At 37.7% G+C, this 20,650-nt stretch overlaps 1 protein-coding gene across 4 annotated transcripts in view; it reads right to left on the bottom strand.

Moving 5' to 3' along the window:
- Rictor (RPTOR independent companion of MTOR, complex 2) overlaps positions 1–20,650 on the bottom strand; it is a 92,013-nt gene that overhangs the window by 40,117 nt on the left and 31,246 nt on the right. For all 4 annotated transcript variants that reach the window (XM_039103527.1, XM_008760807.2, XM_063282846.1 and 1 more), the window contains exons 4-8: positions 12,634–12,698; positions 11,350–11,481; positions 10,114–10,177; positions 4,446–4,572; positions 702–871 (exon numbers count right to left, since the gene is read on the bottom strand). In XM_039103527.1, coding sequence (XP_038959455.1) covers positions 702–871; positions 4,446–4,572; positions 10,114–10,177; positions 11,350–11,481; positions 12,634–12,698 — 558 coding nt within the window. The remainder of the gene's footprint in view (positions 1–701; positions 872–4,445; positions 4,573–10,113; positions 10,178–11,349; positions 11,482–12,633; positions 12,699–20,650) is intronic.

The raw sequence follows: 20,650 nt of genomic DNA, 5'->3' as shown, positions 1-20,650 counted from the left end.
TTTATGAGAGTCCCAGAATCAAACTCAGGTAGTCAAGTACACAGTAACGGCTTTACCTTCTGAACCATCTCTTCAGCCCTCAAAGTGGTTCTCGAGAGAACTTTAGTATTGTTTATGAATGAAAAGAACCCACTTAGCTGAAGGAAAACAGTATTAACACAGTGCATTTCTTTTTTTTTTTTTTTTTTTTTTTCCCCCGCCCAACACAGTGCATTTCTTATAGAGGCACATGTCTTAGTGTATGTAATCTTACTCATCCTTTAGCTGGCTCAGGAAAATGTTGCTAAAATACTCTTGAGAATAACATTTTTAACTCATTCCTAGTCAAATAACTATAATAAAGAATGGGAATAAACTAAACTAACATAGGTTAGACAATTAATGTAGCACCTGAGTCTACTATTTCAAAATTTCAAAGCAAAGTTATGTATTTAAACTTATATTTTAGGGCTAGAGAGATAGTTCAAATGTTAAAAGCATTGGCTGTTCTTCCAGAGGCCCAAAATTCAATTCCCAGCACCCACACAAGAACTTACAATCATCTTTTAACTCTAGTTCTTGGTCCTCCAATGCCCTCTCCTAGCCTCTGTGGGCACTGTACACATATGGTGCACAGACATACATAAACACCATAAACATTAAATAAACGTAAGAAATTTTAAATTATATTCTATATTAGAAGCATACTAAAAAGGGCATACCTCTAATTCTACATCAGCTCGCACATACTGCCGGGTCTTTGGATGATTAAGAAGGTGCAAAATTGTTGTAATGAGAGCCTCATTTATTCGACTTAATTGGCAATCAATCACATTTTTCAGTATGGTGTTTAGTCCGCCTCGAAGGGCTACCACCTCTGGGTTCTGAAGTGCTAAAATGAAAGAGAGACTAATTATATTCATAGTACTGAGTATTTAAACCCTACCCTTTTACTTAAGTCTTAAGTTTCCTTTTGGATTTGAAAACTTTCTAATTAACTACATTTACAAGTAAAAGATATCAGGTTCTTACTGATTCAATAGCTTTATGTAATTTAAAATCATTTAATATCTTTCCACAAGCCTGACTTTAAGAATGTCTTTGAACAATTTTGTCATATTCTTTAGACATAGTTTATTTATTTTTTTTTTTTGGTTCTTTTTTTCGGAGCTGGGGACCGAACCCAGGGCCTTGCGCTTCCTAGGTAAGCGCTCTACCACTGAGCTAAATCCCCAGCCCCTAGACATAGTTTATTGAATACTTTTCAATTTCAGAGTTCATTTTACTGTGGAGACATCAGTCCCATAGTTTTTTTTCAAACACTTTATAGAACTTTTGTTTTTAATCTTGCTCTAAACAGTGTGTATTATTTACTTTCATAAAAATGCATACATGCACGCAAGCAAAAGATGCACGCACACACGCACGCACGCACACACACACTTGTAATTTTAAGATGAAAAACTCCTCTCTTTATCTTCCTCTGAAGACCCAGACTGTCCTTGCATGTAGTCTGTGCTTGTTTGCTGTGGGATTTCTGTTTTGAAAATGGGACCTGAAAGTCAGCACTGAGCTCAGGCAGGCCTCTCACGCATGATTCCGTCTGTCCAGAGGGCTGGGATCACAGCTGTCCATCACTATGCCTGACATGTATTCGTCTTAATGACTTAAGTTCCATTTGTTTCACTCCATCATGAAGTTAAGGTTTATTGAGATAAATGACATTATTGAAATAATAATCTCAATTTTCCCTCATGAGTATTTTATTATCCCGGCACGTTTCTCAATTTGATTTTTTTTTTTTTTTGGTTCTTTTTTTTTTTTTTTTTTTTCCGGAGCTGGGGACCGAACCCAGGGCCTTGCGCTTCCTAGGTAAGCGCTCTACCACTGAGCCAAATCCCCAGCCCCTCAATTTGATTTTTATACTTTACTTTTTTTTTCCTTTTTAGAGACAGGGTTGCTGTATTTGCAAGCTGCCTATGACATCTGGCAAGGAGGAAGTTTCATTTCTCCTCCATTTATTTTTATTTCCAAAACTGTTTCTCTGGTTTCTTCTGTCATGTTCACTCTCCTGGATGATTTCGGAACTGGATTCTCCTGTTGTCTGGACTGAGGTGGAGCTGCTGCATGGCATGGCAGCACAGATCTGAACAATCCAGGCCATCGCTCTGTCAGTCAGCTCAGGTCTGAGCGCCCATCACTCCCTCCACTGCAGTCACTGTGCTCATTCTGTATGGCGGGCTATTTGTGTCTTCACAAAACTCAATTTGACTCACTAAAAAGTGCACACCCACCCCACATCATCTGTATTTCTTACCAATTTCTTATATATTCTTAAGTATTTTCTGATTATTAGTGCTGAAACAGAATTGAATTTTCACAGTCCCACAGTAGTAATCGTGTGAGTCATCTCTTCACTTCAATCTGGTTTCTCTATAGATCTTTACAGTGACAACTAACGGCTTTCTAATTCTTGAACTTCATTTATAAGGTCAAAATGTAAAAAACACTTATTAAGGCTGTTGTCCCAAAACATAAGGTGCAAAGGGACTAAAGAAGATACAGAATGTTAACCTCTGACCTTTACATGTGTGCACACCACACACACCAGGCATACCCATACAAAATTCTTTCTCTTGTGTTACTTTCTCGTAAGTGTTCTCATGGTTTATTTGTTGTGTATGGTTACCCTCTATATTTTCAGTAGCACTTTATAACTACCCTATTACATTACTTTACTACATTACTCTAAGTATAGATATTCAAAATTTTTTTTGTAAAATGTTTATTACTTCTAGAATATCAGTGAAGCACCTTCTAATGATCTAAGTATGCTTCTGGATAGAGTTACCTGTATATTACTGTACAAAGGTACACTGGTGAGACTCCCCCCCCCCCCCCGGAGCTGGGGACCGAACCCAGGGCCTTGTGCTTGCTAGGCAAGCGCTCTACCACTGAGCTAAATCCCCAACCCCACTGGTGAGCCTTTTAGAGCTGTCACTCCTCAGTCTTTGCAATCACTTCTACGGCTTCTGGTCTATAATGTAGTTCTACTTTTGTCCACCTGGATAGTAGCATTTATTTTTTATTTTTTTAAAAGATTTATTCATTTATTATATATAAGTACACTGTAGCTGTCTTCAGATACACCAGAAGAGGGCATTGGATCTCTTTACAGATGGTTGTGAGCCACCATGTGGTTGCTGGGAATTGAACTCAGGACCTCTGGAAGAGCAGTCGGGTGCTCTTAACCGCTGAGCCATTTCTCCAGCCCAGTAGCATTTATTTTTAAACCCATTTATTTCAGTGAATTTTAAAAATCTTCTAATTTAAAGAACTCCTATAAGATTTTTCTCCTTTATTAAGAAATTTCTCATCTCAGAGTTTTCCAAAGTTTAAGTGTGTATTTCGATGTTTTCTTCTACCTACTATAAATAAAGGATGAGTCATCTGTCTTTCATCCTAATAATAAACGAATTTCACCATGTTTTCACCCTGATTATCATGGGATTAGGCATTTCCTGTCTTTCCTATTCCAGTTCCTCACCCATTTACATTTTGCTTCACTTTATTATACGTACCAATCAATATAGCTTTCTAGACATCCCATATGTTGGCATATTGTAAAATTTTTATAATGTTCATAATGGTTATAACTATATTTCTGATCTTGTTTCTACACCAGGACAGATTATGGACAGTAACTAGTAGTAGTAGTAGTAGAGTGGCTCTTCTTTTTTTAACTTACACTTTATTAATTTATTATCTTAAGACGAAATATGATCTCCACAATTTCTACTTTTTGGTAGTACCAAAAACAAACACACAGACCCCATTGTTTTCTTTTTACTTAAAATTATATTCCACTGATAATAACTAGGTTAAACTTTTGAAATATGGTGACTAGCCATGATGGGTACTGGGGTCATTTGCTTCTACTATTTGCTTACGCTTGTTAATCTGCTTGCCTGCTCTGAGACACTCACTTGTTTGGTGCCACACAACAGACTCTGGCTGTTGAGATCTCTACTTGGTTTACTTGAGAACTGAGAATTTGCTCTCCCCTCAAAGCCCAAAGAAGTAATGCACTTATGTCTTCACGCTCTCTGTTTCTACTCTAATCTCTGACCCTAATAAAACAGTGTCATTAGGATTCACTTTGTGCACTACAGACTACTACTTTTAAACTCTATCAGGATACAGTATCATCAATATAAGAAGGCTAGACTTTAGTAGATATTATTGCTATTATTGGATTATAAACAATCAAGTTTCATAATGAATAAATTTGAAAATTTATGACAACATAATTCCTGAATTGTCTGATGGATAACAACTAATACTCTATCACAAATGTACATTTTCATATTTTTGTAGCACTAAATAAAGCACTTTTCCTTTAAAGACATTAGGGATGTTACATGTACTTTATAAAACATCTCTTCATTACTTAGGAAAATCCTGACCTAGTTCACAGATAATAGCAATGCACGCCCGGACCATTCTGTCTCGCTCCTGAAGGCCATCATTGCCAACTGCAATTAATGAGTTGGCCACAGAACTCGGAAACAAGGAAGCATTCACAGTAATCATCTGTAACAAAGAAGAATCAGAAAATAAGTAATTTAGGTTTAGTATATTTCAACATTCCTTTTATTGAGTGGGAGAGAGTTAAAGGCATAAGTCTTTACACTCAGGTCTGTATGAACTGCTCTTATTATAACTAGCAGGTTTTCCCCCCAATGATTTAAGACTAAACTAATTGCTAAACAAGACTTCCTATCTCTAAGATTTAAGTCCCTCCAGAACAGGAACGGCACCTTACACAGCTCCTCAGTGTTCACAGTGCTGCTCAGTGACATGAACATGGTGACCTCCAACAGAGTTGTTCCCTCTCCATGTCCCTCATGCTTACCTCTGCTCCTCCTCAGCTATCAGGACTTGTTGCTGTGCTGAAGGAAGACTGACTAGCCCAAATCTCTTGAAGTGAAAATTTGTGAGGTAGATTATATAGAAACCGTGTGATAAAACACTGGGTGAACTTCTTGTCAAAGGTCAAATTGGCAATAACATAACTGCAGTTCTGGAAACAGGTCAAGAGCGTCTACATGTGATTTAGAAAGCAGGAAGAAAATAACGCAGTGGCAGACTGCTTAAGACTATTTCAGAGACAACTTTTTCAAACTAGCACCCTAGAGCAGAAAAAGAGGAAATGGTTTTATTTTGATAGGGAGAAAAGTAACCTCTCCTGGATATTACTGAAGAGCTAAAATTTGTAGTCAGACACAGGATAGAATTGACTAAAGAAAGGCAGTCAGGTAAGTTCTATGAGGACCGAAGGAACAATCTGGGCTGGTCACCCTGGCTATATACACAGGCAGTTTATGTCATTTAAGCACCAATAAGTAATAATACATGGTTCAACTGAATTTAAAGAATACAACTTCATAATCATAAAATAAATTTATTTCCGATCACAAGACTAGGAAAGGTTTCCAATTCTTTCCACTAAGCAAAGAAAGGAGGATGAAGACAGCAGAGGAGAAGAAAATGGCCTTCCTGGGGAGGGGAGCAGGAGTCTAGCCTCTCCCGGTCCATATGCTAATCTTCACTAGTGCACTAGTATGCTAGTCGCAGTTCTTGTGATCATAGAAAACTCCCACCAAAGGGCTGGAAGATGGATCAGTTAGGAGTGTAACTACTCTCCCGGAAAACACAAACCCATTCCCTAAGACTTCCGGTAATTTCAAGTACAGTAAGAAATTCAATTCTATAAATTGTATATATATTAAACAAATACTTTTTTATTCAATAGATTATATATGCCATGGCCCAAATACAGAAAAAATTAAATTTTTAAAAATGAAATCATAATTGTTATTTTCCAGGGAGATAGATGCATGCAGAGAAAGTGTTAAAAGTCAATGAGATCAAAGGACGCTCTCCTCTTTTACCTCTGAACACTCAATTAAGGAAAATCCATGACGTGCTTCATGCTCTGTGACCACTGTTACAATCATTTTTTATGGCAGGAATAGACATATAAAGTCAAGTTCAGGACTAGGCAGTAAGTCTGCACAACAGGCACAAAGAGGTTAGACAACAGTGCTCTAAGACAGGCAATGCAATCTGTGCAGTGACTGAAGGGGGATCGCAGAGAGAAAGAGGGATGAATGAGAAGCAGGTGATAACTGAGGTAATGGTGGTTCTCTGCCTACATGGACGACGCGATAAGATGACAGCTTGGATAGAATTGGTTGGCAGAACCAAGTATTTAACACCCATTAGCCAATTTGGCTCTGGAAATCTGGACACTGGGTTCTCACTCTGGCTTTCCCACTATCTAGTGGTGTGGTATATCAAAAGCATGTGACTCCACGAAATGAAATTTTTACAGGTACAAAGAAAACAGCCCTATCATTTATTTTATGAATAAAAAATTCCACATGAATAAAATGTTAAATTAGTATGATACCAAGTAAAATATATTCCATTGTGTGTGTGGAGGAGCATGTACGTGTGTACATGTCCCAATGTGTGGAAACCAGAGGCCAATGTTGGCTGTTTTCCTCAATACTCTCCACTTTATGTTTGAGTCTGGGTCTCTCCCTGAACCTGGAGCTCAAGACACAGCTAAACTGGCTAGTCAAGAACTCCAGGGGTCTGCCTGTCTGTCTCCCTTACCCCTCCCCACAACGGGGATTCCGCACGCAAGTCAACAGATCCAGCTTTTTACTGAAGTCTGGTCCTAATGCTTGTGCAGCACGTACTTTATTTCTTGAGCCCTGGTAGAATTTAAATGAGAAAAAGAAAAGAGGAAGAGCAGTTAACCAGCAGCGAAATGTAGAGATCGAAATGTAGAGATCGCGTAAGACAAAACCAGGAAGGAATACTGGAAGGAAGAAAAAAGAAGGAGATCAAAGACACTGAAAAAAAAAATGCCAAAAAGAATCTCTTCAAATAAGTGAGACAGGTAAAACAGAAGGGAAAGTATCTTAAGTATTCCTTAATTGATCCTAAACTAAAGAAGCTAGGTTTTCAAACATTTTTGAATGCATTTAAAAAGCCTGAGCAATTATGTTAGGAATCAAAGTATTAATAAACAAATGTTTGAATAAAAGGAATTAATGAAGTGGTAAGATGGATCAGTGGGTAAAGATGACTGTAGCTAGGCCTGAATACCCCAATTCCCACCCTGGGACCCAGATACTGAATGCAGAAAACTCACTCTTGCAAGCTGTACTCTGACATCCACCTGTGTGGCCTGGCAAACACACACACACACACACACACACACACACACACACACACACACACACACACACACAGACGCACATATGCGCAAAATGAATTTAAAAAAAAACACAGCACAACTTCGGGGTAAACCGACGAGATCGTTCAATCAGTAAAAAGGCTACTGTGCAAGTATGAAGCCCTGAGTTTGGATCCCCAACAGCCATGTTATAATGTGCCCTGGTATATTGTTTCATATCATATCATATCATATCATATCATATCATATCATATCGACCATCTTTAAATCCAATTCTGGGTTCAGAGAAAGGCAGCTTTCTGGAGTTCATTGGCAAGCCAGTCTACCTGGATATATAGACCCTAGGTTTAAGGATAGATCCTGAAAAGACAAGATTGAATACAACTGAAGAAAACACCAGACACAGAGATCTGGCCTCCAGACCCACCTGCATGTTATTGGTTTCAGTGGCCAGGTATTGCTGAGAAAAAAAAACATGTACCTCTAGTGCTAAAATACTTATAAAAGAAATAGTTTTTATGGCCTATAAAGGACAACATGTACTCAACAAATTTTTAACACTTAGCTAAATGAAAGAGAAACCAAACACTGTAGCTCTATTTCTTAACTTACAGTTACTCCCTAGTGAATAAATATATATACTTTATATACATACATACATTTTCTTTTAGCCTATAGTTTTATCTTACTTTATAGTTTTCTCTTATAATTTTTATCTTAGATTGTAGTTACTACCAAGTAAATAAATATGTAATATATATTATACATTATATATGTATATTATATGGCTATTGCTTTTTCAAGAAATAACATACCAATGACTTGTAGCTCAGGAGACAATGGAATTAATTAAACTATCTCTGTGTCATGTTGCTATTAAATTAATTTTAAGAGTATAGTCTTATGAAACTATACAACAAATTAAATTTGAATATATACAAAGATAAGCACGATGGCTCACAAGTATAATCCTAGTATGCAGAAGGTAGCTAGAGGATCACAGCAGCTTAAGCCCAGCCTAGCTTACAGAGTGAGACCCTTCTGAAAAACCCCCACCACCTACACACACACACACAAATTCACACAAACACTCCAACACAGACAGATGGATGGACGGATGGACCGAGACAGGGGGTGAGGGTCAGAATATTTACTAAATAATCCAAAGACGTGGGAGTTAACTGCTTGAATCTATTAGATACTATTCTTTTCTTCTGAAAGCAATATATAGGTCAACAATTATGAAGGGTCCTTAAAATATTTTTAAAGGTTCTGCAAGCCAATAACTATCTCGATAGTAACAAAAAGATAGATTGTTTTTATAACACCTATTCTCTCTCCCCTTGCTTTTATTTATTTAGTATACAGTCAAGCTGTCTAGCGGTCCCTCTGTATGTGACAGTAAATGAGAGTGACGCAGAAGCAAACATAACAACCTAGCTGTCTTTTATCAAGAGCTGCCCTTTAGAGATTTACAAAAAAACAAATGTAAAAGAAGAGCACTCTTCTCACTAATTTTCTCTCTTGGAAAATATACTTTTAAAAAAAGATGTTAAGTTTATTATTTTTAACACATAAATTATTTTTAATGATAACTATGCTGAAAATAGAGCTCCGACCTCCAAACTTGTTCTACAGGAAATTTTTTTTCCTTGTCATGAGTACTTGTAGCATTAGGAGGAATTTATGAACAAACAAAAATGTCATTTTAAAATGTAACTATGAGAAGCCAAATCACAGTTCTGAGCTAACAGTTTTCTGAAAACAAGTTTGAAAACCTATTCTCAATATCGCTTTTGTAGAAATTCAATCTTCTCTAAAGAAACTCATCCTTTCCTTACTCTTTACTATGGTATACTTGTGGACCATTACTAAACCATTAAGGCTAACAGGAAAAGAAGAAAACAAGTCAGTATACTGATCCCTGCAGTCCCTTATCTGAAACATGCAATGGATTTAAAGATAGCAAAAAGGAAAGAAGAAACAGCTAATCAATTCAATCATTAAATAATTTTAAGCTGAATTCAGTGATACATGGCTGCAATTCCAGCATTAGGGAGGCTGGGGCAAGAGGATCAAGAGTGTAAGGAGGCCAGCCTGGGCTTTATAGTGTATTTCACCCAGCTAAGCCACTCAGTAAGACCCAGCTTTAAAACATTAGTAGTAATAGTGGACATTTTCACATCCACAAACGTACACTGCATTCGTTTCATAAATGAGCTTCCCTCCAAAGGAAAGATAGGGTATTTTGCCTTAGATGTGTCCCAACCAACTTTACTTTCTGTTGCCTTTCCTGGTGGGTTATGAGGCTATCACAACAACAACAGACAGTGGATTGTGGGGGTAGAATCTCGGAAGCTTTGTGAACTGCCTTTAATCAACTCCTTTCCTCAGCTTAAACTGTAGCATCTCATAATGTAAAGCTGTCAGCTGGATTCTTTATCATGGGTGCCCATGGGCTGTGGCCAAATTCATCTTGAAAGCGATGCCATCCATTTCATACTATTAGGTAGGAAGAGTCACACATTATACACAGATGAAGACAGTTGGGAGCAAACAATCTATTCGCTAATAACTAAGCTGTAACTACATTTATATGTCCCCTACAGACAAATATTCTACACCATCATTTTCTAAGAATACTGTTCTAGCTCTCCCCAATCACATATACTAATTATATTATATATAATAAATATTCATGCATCACATGTTTAACAGCTCTACTTCAAAAAATTTCCTAACAAAATTTTTGTTTAATGTTTAATGAAAATGTGTTCTTTTAAATTTTATCTACAGCAATGTAAACACAGAAGCATGGCACAGAAAGCACGCTTGCCCTTCTCCCCACACACAGAGCATACCTTTCTGACTAAGCGAAGGGCTTGTGTCCTCTCCACCTCATTGCTCTGCTGAATGTCAATGCACCTACGTAACGAACAATGCATTAGTCATCAGGAAATCCTCTGTAGCAATGCCTCACAGAATATTAATCAGATTTATCTTCATAATCCAGTATAGTGTATTAAAACCAAAAAACTATAGTGTGTGCTTTTACAGTTAACAGCAAATATTTAATTATGTGTCTCTAGTGATAAATAATGCCAGGAATATCAGCTGAAATCTCAAGGTGGAAGGCGGCGACACACCTATAAAGAAAGAGTCACACCACACAAATGAAGCTAAGGATCAGATGTGTGGAAAGACTTCTCCGACCTGAGAGTCACAGCAGTGTACATAAACTCTAAAGAAACCACTTCCACTTTTCATTTGTGATTTTAATCACAGGGTGAACTGTATTTTACAATGACTTGTCTTATTCAGTGTAAGATCCTATGGTGTGTGTCTGCAACCCTAGCACTAAAGAGGGGGCAGCGGACAGTCATTAAGTTTGAAGCCATCCTGAGTTTGTAGTAAGACCCCGTCAAAGTAATACAGCAACAACATGAATAAATAAATTAACCCATGACAAACAAGAGCAAAAGCCCCAAATATGTAAAGATGAATAAACCTCACGGACCAGCCAAGATATCTAAGGTTATCAGTGCTATTTCTTAAGAAACCACAATCATAGAGTTAACCACATATGCAACATGTTCTTGTATTTCTACTTGTATACATGCATGGAAGAAATGAGTAGCTCACAGACTTACACAAAATTGCAGGGCAGATTTATTTAAAATAGCTCAACACTACTAAAAACTATCCTGAATGAAGATTAAAATTTGTCCTAATCATAAAACCAAATACTTCATAGCAAAAATAAATGTAAAAACAAAGAGATAGGATCAACGTGGGAGAACCTTACAGATACTAAGAAAATAATGTATACTTATATGTCTATTATATATATTAGCATATAATGTGAAATGCAAGGACAGGAAAACTAGTCTCTAAGGAGAAAACTATTTCCAGTTGCTTGAAAGTGTGGTGGGAGTCCCTGGTGTGCTAAACCCCCTTAGTCTTAGCCTGACTCCACCATGCACCTTTGCAAAAACTATCGAGCTTCGCACCAAAAATCTGAACAGGTTTGGCTGGATACTAAATTCAACTCAAAACTTTAAAGGCATAAGAAACACAGGCATGTCTTGAAACATTACCTAGCTATTAAATAATCCACCTTCAGTTTTAGCACCTTCTGCAGAATACTGGAATCTTGGATGAGATAGCGCAGCGCTCGCAACCCTGCTGCTCTCACTTCTTTCGCCTCATTTAATAAAGCTAAGCGTAAACTGTAGGAAAACAAAAGCATTGTTACATGAGTTTCAAAAACACAACATCTCCATTACCTAGCCCTCATCTGAAGGCTTGGGAGGAAAGTATTCCTGACTCCTTGTATTTTCAGACTGGGACTGCTTTCAAGACTATTTCAAACTGAGTATCTCTTATCTGAAAATCTAGAACCCCAAACTTTTTGAACAGTTGAGATGACTCTAACAAAGCCTCAGACTTTTCATACTTCAGGATATTCTCCCATATCAAGCTCTTGCTTTGCTGAGATTTCCCAAACTTTTTGTTATAAACAATTCTATTTAAGAAAACACAACCAACCAAACAAACAAAAAAACACTACAAAGTAAGTTTACTTGGTGACGTTTTATTCTGTGCTTCCTCCAAATAGTCAGCTAATCCAGCCACCTGGTAGTTTTATTCACCTGGCATATTGTATAAATCCAAGAAGAAATCATAGACTCTTTCAACTCTGTCTTTAGATGTTTCTACAATGTATCTTTTATTTGCATCTGTGCTTCCACATGTCCCAAAGGATAATTACTTTAAATCAATAACAAGATATTTAACAGCAGCAAACACATACTACCATATTCATGTCAGCTCCCCAGAACGTCAGAAAGTGGTAATGAAATTGCTGATGGCTCTTCTCTTTGCTCCTTGCTCTCTTGCTCTTCCCCTCTGTCCCGTCTCTCCCCATTCCCTTCCCCCACTTCCCTCCGCGTGCTCATGGCCTGCCTCTATTCCTCTCCTCTCCTACCCTTCTTCTTTCATTAAACCTTTCCACATGGGGAGGGGGAACTGCTTGATGGAATAGGTATATACTTTCTTAAGTAAAATCTAGGTGGTTTTGGTTCCTACTTTTCCTGTAAAGAATGAGAAATTCAGTCTGTAAATTTACTATTTAACTATAATCTTTGAAAAAGTTCCGGTACCTTTGAATACTTAGGTTTATGTCTTTGTACCCAGCAGTACAAAACTTCAACTAAGGCTCATGAACAACAAAGTCACTGCTTGTGCCTGAGTTTTTCTTTCATCCAATCCCCATCTCTATAGAACTGAGCGAGTGCTGCTGTCATCCTAGCTCTAATTTAAATTGTTACAATGGAAATTACTACGATAAGGGATGGAAGAAAAGACTGAACTAAACTTACCAAATTATGATGTCTTCATAATTAAAGCCCAGCTTTTCTTCACTATGGCCAATATCACAAAGCAGCTGTTGGAAGAAACACAATAATACCTTGCATATGAGTTTAGATTTATATGTTTGTCTATGCACAATTTTAGGCTCAAAAAATAGGACATTTTTCTTTAATAAATTTCTAAAAAAAGTCTGTAATTCTGTAATAAATATACAATGCATTGTTTCTATCATCTTAACTTTTACTTAACCATAACTTTAGACTGACCTCTCCCACACACACTTTTTGAATTGCTGTCTTTGGTCTTTTGCTGTATTTCCCTCCTACGGTGTTAATGTCTTATTCATCATTCCCAGTGGTCACTACTGTGTTGACAACACTGCTGATTCATCTAACAGGTGACATTTCTTCCCCATGGCCTCCATGATGGGAGGCTTTCAGTACCTTGACCCCATTTACTCTTAACCTCACTTCCCTATGTTTTCCTTTTTATCTTTCAGGATGCTTAAGATGCCACTGCTGTTAGCTGGTTATTTTTCACTCCACACATAATCAATAATAGCTTATACTCTCATCCATTTTCCCTTTATTGTTCTTCCCTAATGTCACAGTTCCCCCATTGCTCAAAAGCTCTGTTGTTGTTAGTGGTGACATTGTTTGCTGATGTTCTGATCTTATTTTTGCCTAGGTTTGTAGTTAACAATTTTCCATGTTTGCTTTTGTCTGGAAATGATTTTATTTTCATTTTTAGAGGCAACGTTGGTGAATACACTGACTTTTAGTTTAGTTGCTATTTTCTTCCAAAACTTTTGGGGCACTTGGTTGCTCAAAGTCTAGCATAAATCTTGCTAGCATAAATCTGCGCTTTTAAAACATGTCTTTTTTTCTCAGACTCTTTCAACCATCATTGGTCTTCATCAGTCTTTGGATTGTTCAGCTGTGCTTTCCTTTGTATCCACTTTACTTATGATAATAAATAACACTTTGAAAATCTCTGGTTTTGAATATTTTATCAATTTTTTAACATTCCATACATTATCTCTTCAAAACCACTCTATCCAAATCTCTCTTCTCTTCTGCTGGCAAAAAGGTATATGCATTTTCGTTAAATCGTCTTGTCTTTTCTCCCCATTTTCTCTTATTTCAATTGCTGCTTATTGTCTATTGATTTTCTAACGTCTGCACCCTCTCTACTACACCAGTGGTTCTCAATCTGGGCCCTGAATGCCCCTTTCACAGGTTGCATATCAGAAGTCCTGCATATCAGATATTTATAGTAGGATTTGAAACAACAAAACTACAATGAAGTAGCAAGAAAAATAATGTTATGATTGGGGGAGGGGTCAACACAACATGAGGAACTATAGTAAAGGGTTGAGGCACTAGGAAGGCTGAGAACCACTGCACTAATACGCCTAGGGATTTTTAAATTTTAGATAAACTACTTTTCTCTTCTTAAATCTAATCCAATATTCTAGTAAAAAAAAAAAAGTCTTCCTTTTTCACCCATTTTCTCCACAGTTCTTTTTGTTTGATACTTACATGGTTATTCAAAGTGCAAACTGACATGGATGCTAGCACCTCTAGGGCTCTTGTGAGGAGGACATGTGTTTCTCTGATCTGACCGTGCAGTCGACCCTGTGCTTTGCTGGCTCCTGTGCTCTCTCAGACTGGCATTTCTCCTTAGTGAGGTCAGCCCTCTCTCTGGCCACTGATGGTACTCAGTAAAGGTTAGAGGGCTGCTCCCTGAGCTGTCACCCTCTGCATCGTCCTCACCTCTAAGGCTATATGAAAGCTTGTTATTAAGAGCCCTGGTCTCCAGGACAATAAATTTAATGTTGGTTCTATAAAAATACTATGACGTTCTATGTCAAATTTTCTGCCTAGCTTAGGCATCAAGTGTCCCATCCTAGTTAGCCCAGGAGTCAACAAATCCCTTGAGGGGAATCTGCACCTGTCCTTTATCCTCCAACTACAACACTTACTCTTCAGGGCACCACATGGCCTGTTTCTTTCTATGCTTGGTCAAATGAGCGCGTATTCCTTGCGTACAGGAAAGAAAGCCTACTTCTACAGGACTCTTTCTCTGCACCTCTGGCCTCTGTATTTCTTGATGGCCAAGTAGTTTGCTGCCTTCAAATAACACTCTCTAGCTGTTTCTAACTCTGGGTTTTTTTGTTTGTCTGTTTTGGGGGCTGTTCTCTGTGTAGTCCTGGGTGTCCTGGAACTCTGTCTCCTAAGTAGTGGGATTAAAAGCACATGCACAACCACCCAGGTTTTGTTTTTTGGTTCTAGTTATTTTTATAGAGAGGACTGTTTACTACACAGGTGGCTACATGTGGTTCTGATTTAGGTATAAAATTTGAAAACTAGTTTCTATTCAAAAGTTGAATAAAACTTTCTCACACATTAGGACTAACTGAAATAGATTAAGGAGGAAGTAAATTCTTTAATACTAACAACTCAAAAAGGTCTCCAAAGTTTTATTAATCTGTCACATTATAGGAGCACAGTAAAATCCTAGGTGACATTGGTATTTGTCACTGTGAAAAGAATAGACTCTCAAGAGCAAACTCACAAGTTTCCTATCCTTTCTGTAACATATGTGCACGTACATACATATATACTTAAAACAGTAAGATTTTTCTAAGTTTTAAGATCATAGGAAAATATTCTGTATGTTAAAAAGTGAAATGCATGTGTATGAATGTTTTTATGAGTGTGTGTGTGTGTGTGTGTGTGTGAGTGTGTGAGAGAGAGAGAGAGAGAGAGTGAGTCTGTGTGAGATATACCTAAAAGTGAAAGTAACGTGTCAGTCACAAGTACTACAGTGTAGTAGGACATGTGCAATCCCAGTCACAGGGAGGCAGAGGCGGGAATTCTACATACACGCTACAGAGTTAAGTCCCAGAGGCTGGCTTGGGTTATATAAGACTCTATTTTCAAGAAAGAAAAAAAACCGTACAGCATATTAGATAGAAAAACTAAGACTACTTTATAGTTTGCCAAGGTATCAGAACATAGACAGCAGAAATTTACTTTCTCATGATTTGCAGGCCTAACGTTCAGGTGATGTAGGCAGAAATGCCACCTTGGAAAGGGTTTTTTCCCTTGGGCTTGCAGATGGCTGTGCTTGTATCTTCAAATGGTCTTTCCTCTGCACACATCTGTCTTCGTCTCTTCCAAGGACAGCAGTCATACTGCATTAGGCCCGCCCATATCTTTTCTAATAGCCCTAATCCCCAAATATACGTCTATTTTAAGTTCCTCAGCGCTAGAACTTCAAACATTTAGGGAAGACAAAATTGAGAACTCTAACTTCAGCCAGCAAGCTAATGCAGATGCTTATAATATAAAATGAAGAAAAACTGTAAAGTAAAAACAAATTTTTTTTTTTTATTAACTTGAGTATTTCTTATATACATTTCAAGTGTTATTCCCTTTCCCGGTATCCGGGCAAACATCCCCCTCCCCCCTCCCCTTCTAAGGCAAAGAAAATATACAAGAAATTTACTGAGGAAATAAATAAAATTGAAAAATAAATACAACATAAAACCATGTTTCCTAAAACCTGAAAAATAGACCTAAAAAAATTCCACTTAAAACTGAAGTACCATATAAGATTTATTGTTGAAGAGGATATAAACTAAAAATACTTCACAAAATTTGGAAAAAGCATCAGAAACAAAATCTACTTCTTTGATTTATAGGTTTATAAGCATCGCACATACACTATTAGTTTACAATACTAAATGACTGCTCTTCTTTCATCAAGGACTTCTCTCTGCAACAAATGCAGATACGGAAAACTACAGTGGGTCAAATGCAGTTCTAGAGCCTGCCCAGCTGACGCACCCGAGGCCCAGAGGCTGCAGGGTTATAAGAGCTACAAGAACAGGTAGTTGCTGTTAAGACTGCTCTCCTAGCAACACCAGAGAAATTATACCCAGGATGTCTCACGAAAATGGCTGGCTAAACATGACCTGAACAAGGAAGACAGCCACAGATATGCTATGGAAAAAAAACAGAAGCTCAGGAGGCCTCATCCCCAGACAAAGAACTGTGCAACTAAGGAATGCAAAAATGGTAGAAAAATAGTCTGCACTAGGAAAAGCACAACTGTTTATCCAGTAACAAATGGTCGGCCATTCCTGAACGTTGGATGGGGCGGTGACTTAGGGTTGGAGAGGTGACTGCGCAGTTTAGAGCACTAGGTTGGTACAGCTGCGGGCCTGGGTTCAAATCCCAGCACCATGCAGCTCATAACTGTAACTCCAGTTTCAGGAGGTCTGGTGCCCCCTTCCTGTTATTTGCAGGCACACAGTGCACACATGGTACACAGACATACATTCATGCCAACTTATGCACATAAGTAAATCTAAAACAAAAAAGGGGAAAAGAGAGACCCAGTGATGCACTGTCAACATGAATTGTTTGCTTGAAATTAGGACCCAATATTTCATTGCTATAACTATGTAAGAAACTAACTTTTTAAAATTTTATTCAAGTTACTTTAGGTTTGTTAAATTTGCTACCTACTTATAAGAAAGTTAGTATCAATCAATATCATTAGAAAGTTATAGTCCTGTCATAAACATGTCAATTGTATAAACAAAGTAAATGTTGAAGACAGAAATCTTCAAATAGGCTAAGGGTCACACATCACTGGTTCACCTGCTTACAAAACTCCACATTCATCACTGGTACACCACCATGTCAGATAAAATGACTTCCTCACATAAGAGCTACTTCTTAAAAAGTCAAAACAAATTTGCAAATCATCTCTAAAAAATATTTTTCCTTTAAAAATGTTTTTATTTAAGATTTTATTTTTTATTACTTCTAATTATGTGTAGGTACATGTTGTGTCACTGTTGGGAACTAAACCCTGGTCCCCTGGAAGAGCAGCACATGTTCCTAACATAGGCATTTCTCCAGGCCTAAATTTTCTTATTAACACAGCCAATTTTAAAATGTGTAATAATAAATTAGAACTAGGGTTAAATAAATATTTGCCTTATTTATAACACAGAAAAACCCAAAATTTTAAAAAAGTCACACATAGACTTCTACAGCATAGTCTAAAAAGATATTTGTTTGCTTTCTGTAGGAGAGTGTTTGCCTACATATAATGTACGCCCCACGTGCATGTCTAGTGCCTGCAGAGGCCAGAAGATGGTATTTAATCCACTGAAAATGGAGTTACAGGAGGTTGTATGTTTACACGGGGTTGCTGGAAGTCAAATTTGAGTCCTCGAAAACAACAGCAGCCAGTGCTTTTAACCATTGAGCCATCTGTGGTAGTTTGAATGAGCTGTCCCCCATAAATCTTGGGCATTTAAATACTTGGTCCCCAATTGGTGGTTGTTTGGGAGGATCAGGAGCCTTGCTAGAGGAACTGTGTCACTGTGGGTGGACTTTGAGGTTTCAAATGCCTGTGGGCTCTGAGCTTCAGTCAACAGGTCTGCTGTTTGCTGCCATGCTGCTGTGCTGCCCGGCCAGAGACACACTCTACCTTACAGAGGATGAATTCATATCCCTCTGTAACTCTAAGCCCTTCCTTCTGTAAGCTGCCATGGTCACGGTGTTTTATCAGAGCAATAGGTGGTAACTCAGAGCATCTTCCAGACCTTACTTACTGTTTTGCAGAACTGGACCTAGAGCCTAGTCATGCAAGGCATGAGCCGTCCTTCGTCACTGCTTCCCACTCTTTAACTTTGTGAGACAGGTCTGACTAAAGAGCACAGAAGCCCCCCCCCCCCATTTGAACTACATGCATATGTCTTATTTATTTGTGTGTGTGTATGTGTGTGTGTACACATGTGCACCACCAGTAAGTGTGTAGGTCAGAGAACAACTACAGAAGTCAGTTCTCTCCTTCCATCACGGGGGTCCCTGGAGTTAAACTCAGGCCATTAGGCTTGGCAGCAACTCTTTTCCCACTGAGTCATCTCACTAGATCCAAGTACTTGAACTCAAGATCCTTTTGCCTCAGCCTTTAAAGTAGCTGGGGTTAGAGACTACACAATAAAGCCTAATTCTTAAAAGGTAATTCACGCATACATATAAAACACTGATGTAAACATTAAAAAAAAACAAACTGAATGATATATTTAGAAAAGGAAAGCATTCTATGGTATACTGCAATGTGAAAAAATGCAAGCTGCAAATCAATATATACATAGATGGATATAGGCACATACAAACCTGTATTTATATGCATTGATATCATAAACTCATCAAAAATACCTTGTATATACATAATAAATTACAAGTAAAACTCAACACTTTCTAAAACACTGTATTTAGTTCATTTAATTCTTATAATGTAAACAAAACAAAAGACACTCATATAAACATATTTACCCAATGTTTGTTACCACAAAAACTAAATACCTTCTAGTCAATATCCTCTGGATTATGGTAGAGTGGGTGCTTTGGAGGGGGCAGGGTAGGAAATGAGAAGAATTTCATTTTTTCCTGTAAAATCATCTATACCATTTTCACATTTCCTAATTACCTCACATATACATATATCCCCTTAAAAAAATAAAATAGCAAATAAAGAAGCTTTCAAAGCTTTAAATTTTAGAATGAAAAGAGCCTAAACTATCTTTATCTTTAGAAAGCAGGTCATCAGACTGTGAACATGTTGTCTGTTGTAAAAATAGTACAGCAAAATTATATTCATCAGCAGTCTGCCATACACACTGCCATATCCAGTGAGATGATGTCAGAGGACAAGCATGGGATGTGGCAGTCAAGTGATTAAATGATCACATCACTAGTTTGCTTGCTTTGTGGCTTATCAGGAAGTTGAAGGAAAGAAGTTCACCCTATACAATAGTACAATTAACAGCAATGGCTACAGTTACACTTAACAGTAAAGCAAATGCTAGTTACAACTAAAGCCCATACTTAAAGTAAAAAATACTATCAATCTAATCTATTACAATCAAATGTCTGGAATAGGATAGATCTGGGATAAAGAGAAGCAGAAGAGTAGAAAGCCACTAAGTACTCATGGGTCTGAGAAGCTTAGTTTAAAGGGATAGAACTCTCTAGCTTACAGCCAGTAGCTAAGATTCAGAAAGAGTGTGTGTTCTAGTGCAAACAGAAGAGAATTCCCAACTAGCTCTTTGTCTTCTAGCGTTGTAATTATTACCTTTCCATTTTCTTACCTACTCTTGAGAGTTTTTAAGAATCTCAACATTGGGGGTTGGGGATTTAGCTCAGTGGTAGAGCGCTTGCCTAGGAAGCGCAAGGCCCTGGGTTCGGTCCCCAGCTCCAAAAAAAAGAACCAAAAAAAAAAAAAAAAAAAAAAAAAGAATCTCTACATTGTACTAAGTAGGAACATGTGCATGCAGATTTTATAGGTATGCCACCTCAGTAAGTATTTTTTATACCCAGTTCTAACGATATGGATTTCAGAGGCTTACTTTACAGTCAAAGTCATATGTGTTTGTGTGTGGTAAATGAGTGAACTTTAGGACAAAATCTGCACACATTTACTTGCAGCAGCACCAATTATTAAATAGAGGCATTTTATCTCGTAGGGAACATGTGGCTATTCTTGAGGATGTTTTTGCTTATCACAATTGTTGTGTGTTAAGTAAATGTTCCTGCCCTACCTAATGGGTAGAGCCAGAAACAAGGCTCAGCCTTCTTCTAGAACAATTACCTGATCTACTATCTACAGCTCAACAATTAAGCAGGCTTATCTTCTTAAGAGTTAGTGAAAAACTAGGAAACAGGTCAAAAGCATAAATCAAAATAAAACAAGCTCCAAACTGCCATGCAGTCTGCTATGGAGTTACCTTACAAACCAGCACTATCCTGCATCATCCTACATCTAATGGTATGAAGAGTACTGAGAGATTTCCCCAAGATTGGCTTCGCTTCTTTTCTCTTCCTTTCTTTCTTTCTTCTTAAATATATGTGAGTGCACTGTCGCTGTCTTCAGACACACCAGAAGAGGGCACCAGATCTCATTATAGACCACTGTGAGCCACCATGTGGTTGCTGG

This window comes from Rattus norvegicus, chromosome 2, assembly GCF_036323735.1.
Source record: "Rattus norvegicus strain BN/NHsdMcwi chromosome 2, GRCr8, whole genome shotgun sequence".
Classification (NCBI taxonomy): Eukaryota; Metazoa; Chordata; class Mammalia; order Rodentia; family Muridae; genus Rattus; species Rattus norvegicus.
This window is presented reverse-complemented; position numbering and strand designations above follow the sequence as displayed.